The following is a 3,954-nucleotide window of genomic DNA, read 5'->3' on the forward strand; positions in this document are numbered from 1 at the left end:
GATTGTGAGCTCAATTATCAATGACTATAGAGTCTTACTAGATCAACTCATACGTGTTTCTTTGGCCCATTGTCTTTGTTCCACAAATCAAGCAGCCGATTGGGTACCTAAGGCCCACCGCACTGGTTCCCTCAATCCGAAGTGGTTCTTAAAACCCTCTCAAAATCTTTGGTCTTTGTTATGTTTGGATTGTGGAGACTCATAATTTATCCCTTCTTATTAGGATTGAAAGTAGTATGTTTTATGTCCGAAAAACAATTCGACGAACCGGGCGAGATCTGGATTATATTTGAGGATTTGATTGTAGATAGATAATTAAAGATCCATTTGCACGAATAACAAAAATTAGAGTAAATCATGGACTCTTGCCTCCCTCAAAGCGTTCAATTGATTGGCCAACTCTCAGCAGGAACATGACAAACGATGACCCGGAAGTGTTTCTTTATGCCGACCGAGTCAATAATGTCGATGCCCTGTGTGGCCCTCCGAGATTGACATCCGACATGTGGAGTGGGGGACGCACAATGATGACCGATGAATGGGTTCACGAAGTCCAAGACTTGCATAACAAGGACCGGCGGCAGGGCGGCTGCCGCCCATATTTTCAATTTTTTTACTTTTATATTTAAAAAAATTGAAAAAGTGAATAGAGAAAATATTCTTAAGAACAGATTTTTTTTTTTAACATCAAGTATAGCCACTTCAACCTCTTATTTAAAACTAAATGTACTCCAAATTTTTATTTAAAATAAGATTTACTTATTTATAATGAAGTCGGCTTGGCACTTATCGCCCCTTTCATTCCTCAAGGCACCGTCGCTTTTTTTTTTTTTTTTCCTCTTTTGGAGAAAATGATCTTTATGTCCACTTTTAGCATTTTCTATTTTATATTGACGCAGCGCACAACACCTCCGCATAGTGCCAATTACACGCAGCACTATTACAAGATTCAAAATATTGTCTAAAGAATCTATAAAACAAGTGATCCTCAGACACAGGACAGATACGTGCATAAGCCTCCTGAAGTATTTCCTCGTTCGACCAGGTTACTTCCTTATCGAAGTCTTTCTAGACATATCCTGAGAAGCAATCCAAGCATGAAGGTGGAAGTAGAGTGGAAGAAGGTGGTGAAGCCGTCGGCGCCGACCCCGCATCACCTGCGAAAACTGAAGTTGTCTTCAATGGATGAGCCTCTACCGCCACATTATACTGGCATCATCTTCTACTATGCAGATAATGCTGAGAATTCTGGAGTTGACATCGTTCAGAGGCTTCACCGGATGGAGAAGTCCCTTTCCCAAATCCTAACAATCTTTTATCCTCTGGCAGGGAGATATATCGAGGACGGTTGTTTCATCGACTGTAACGACCATGGAGTCGAGTTCGTGCATGCCAAAGTGGATGCCCGGATTGATCGGCTTCTCCATGGGAAGCCCGATCCGGATTTGCTCGATGGCCTGTCAAGGTTCCCGGGCGAACTAGCAGGCAATCCCCTGGTCGTGATTCAAGCGAATGTGTTTGAGTGCGGCGGATTAGTGATTGGCGTACGCATGACGCACAAGATAGCCGACATGTACTCCATGGCCATGTTCGTGAGTTCGTGGGCCACCGCGTGCCGGGGAAACACGCATGGGATAGTTCGCCCAAGTTTCGAGTTATCGTCTATATTCCCAATGAAGGAGTCATCCTTCGCAACTGGATCCGAACCTTGTGTCAGCGATGAATCGTCTAAATCCCCATCGAAGGAGTCATCCGTCGCAACTGGGCCTGAACCTTCTATTAGCGATGAGAAATTGGTCACGAATAGGTTCAGGTTTGATGGTAAGGTCATATCAAAATTGAAATCCCTAGCTGTGGCGGATGCACCGGGGTCAACTGCTGATAATTCGCCGCCTTCAAGGCTAGAGGTTGTTTCGGCACTAATAAGCACGGCTCTCGTCGATATTGATCTCAGCAAACATGGCAAGCTTCGGCCTTTCGTGATTTCCATGACGATGAACTTGCGCGAGAAGATTGGTCTCGCGGTACCTGCTAATTCCTTTGGCAACTTCGCTACCGTGCTTTACGCACAATTCGGTAGAGCTATGGCCGATGGAAGCAAGTTGGTGTTCAAAGAAGCGGTGAGTGTGATAAACGAAATGTTACGCAAGTCCAGAGCAAGATATGCAAGAGTAGAAGAAGGAGAGGAGCTCTCTACAATGGTGAAGGATTCTCTAACGGAATTCATGGAACATGCGACCTCAAGTGAAAAGCATTTTATCGCTTTCAGCAGCTGGTGCCGGTTCCCGCTATATGAGATCGACTTCGGGTGGGGACGGCCGACACTAGTCGGCCTCCCGCCGGTGAGTTTCAGATCAGTTTTTCTAATGGACGCTGAAGACAACGAAGGAATCGATGCTTGGGTGACCCTCAAGGAAGACGAGATGATTCCTTTCAAACATGAGGCGGAGATCCAGGCATCCACATCCTAGTGGGAGATAGACGTTGACTAAAATATTATATTATTTGCATACTTATTGTATCTCCTTAAAGGGGAAAAAAAAAACATGCACCGCCAGTGTAAACGAGATTTTACACAAATGGCTCGCTAGTTATATATACGTTAAGTGTTTGGTTTCTTGATGAAAAATATTTATTATTTACATTAGTTTATGTCTTTCGGGTGTAAATAGGCTTCGTTCATTTTTTTTTTTAAGCAATACGACTAATCACTTTTAAGAAAATATCTTTCAAATAAGTCATGTTTCGTAAAACAAAAGCATCATAAATCTAGAAGATACAACCCTAAATGATCCAAACTAAAACTTAATTCATCAATGTTGGCACCAGAATTTCGTTTGCAGGTCCATCAGGCATTTTCAAACATCTTAAGGATCGAATTTTGGACTTTTTAGCTCAATCCAAGCCCATTAAGCCTAATATTTTGGAGCACCAAGTTCCACAACCCAACCTAGGTTCAACTATGACAAAATACAAGCCTAAAAGAGAGATCGGGCCGATCAAAACAGGCTCCTCATGGCCCAAAACTCCGGCCACCGGTCGCGGCTCCGAGGTGCTTATTTTGAACATGGAAGGGCAAAGGGGAAGAACGCAAAGCGCTCTCTTTCTCCCTCCTTGTAAGAACATTATATTGCACCAAAAAGAGGGACACAACTTTGGCTGATTGAAATAGATTAGTATCTCATCTTAAAAGACAATGATTTTACGTCGACTTCAATTTTCTATTTAAGACTATGAATCTGTGTCTTAATTTCCTCCCACTTAAAGAGGATGGCCATCGGCAAATTAAATTCTTTCTTACGTTTTTGTTTTTGTTTTTTTCCCTATTTCCTGATTCTTGTCCCAGCACCTCTTCTCCTTTGTTTGGTATACGTCACATCTGACCACGGTGACATCCAATCGCGGCCTATCGTCCTGTCGCAGTCCCACACATAGCCATAGCCATAGCCACTGCCACTTGTTGGTTGTTTGTTTATAAAACATAAAGAAAAATGGTGCATTTCTTTGTCCATGTAGCACTTGACCTGTTTGCGAGCACGTGAATCAGAGTTGATATTAATCAATAATTATTATCAATTTTTCCAAATTTATAATAACAAAATTACCGCTGTGTCACATCAAAACAATATGATTGTTCACAATATAGTTACGGTAAGTTTATTACTAATGAATTTCATTTTTTTCATTTTTGCTTAACAGTTATTAGGCGCTTTTACAACCTTTGAAAAGTTACAATTTTTTAAAAATGATAATTTTCATAATTCAACTTTATTGTTTTTTCGACCATGAAAAGTTGTGCCCCGAATTCTCAATCTTAAGACACGAAAAGTTGTGTTCTTTGCATACATGAAAAGTTGTGTCCTTTTCGAACTAACATGTTTGTTCATAAAGGTGTTCATTATTATACATTTAATGTTTCTGTTTAACATTTCACTTACTTCAACTTCCATTTTC

At 41.3% G+C, this 3,954-nt stretch overlaps 1 protein-coding gene across 1 annotated transcript; it reads left to right on the forward strand.

Annotated features, from left to right (window-relative positions):
* Nucleotides 1-1,020: 1,020 nt before the first annotated feature.
* LOC125315036 (acetyl-CoA-benzylalcohol acetyltransferase-like) lies at nucleotides 1,021-2,637 on the forward strand. Its single transcript, XM_048278897.1, has 2 exons — nucleotides 1,021-2,513; nucleotides 2,551-2,637. The coding sequence occupies exon 1, from the start codon at nucleotides 1,098-1,100 to the stop codon at nucleotides 2,469-2,471; it is 1,374 nt and encodes a 457-aa protein (XP_048134854.1). The 5' UTR covers nucleotides 1,021-1,097; the 3' UTR covers nucleotides 2,472-2,513; nucleotides 2,551-2,637.
* Nucleotides 2,638-3,954: the final 1,317 nt, after the last annotated feature.

This window comes from Rhodamnia argentea, chromosome 5, assembly GCF_020921035.1.
Source record: "Rhodamnia argentea isolate NSW1041297 chromosome 5, ASM2092103v1, whole genome shotgun sequence".
Lineage (NCBI taxonomy): Eukaryota > Viridiplantae > Streptophyta > Magnoliopsida > Myrtales > Myrtaceae > Rhodamnia > Rhodamnia argentea.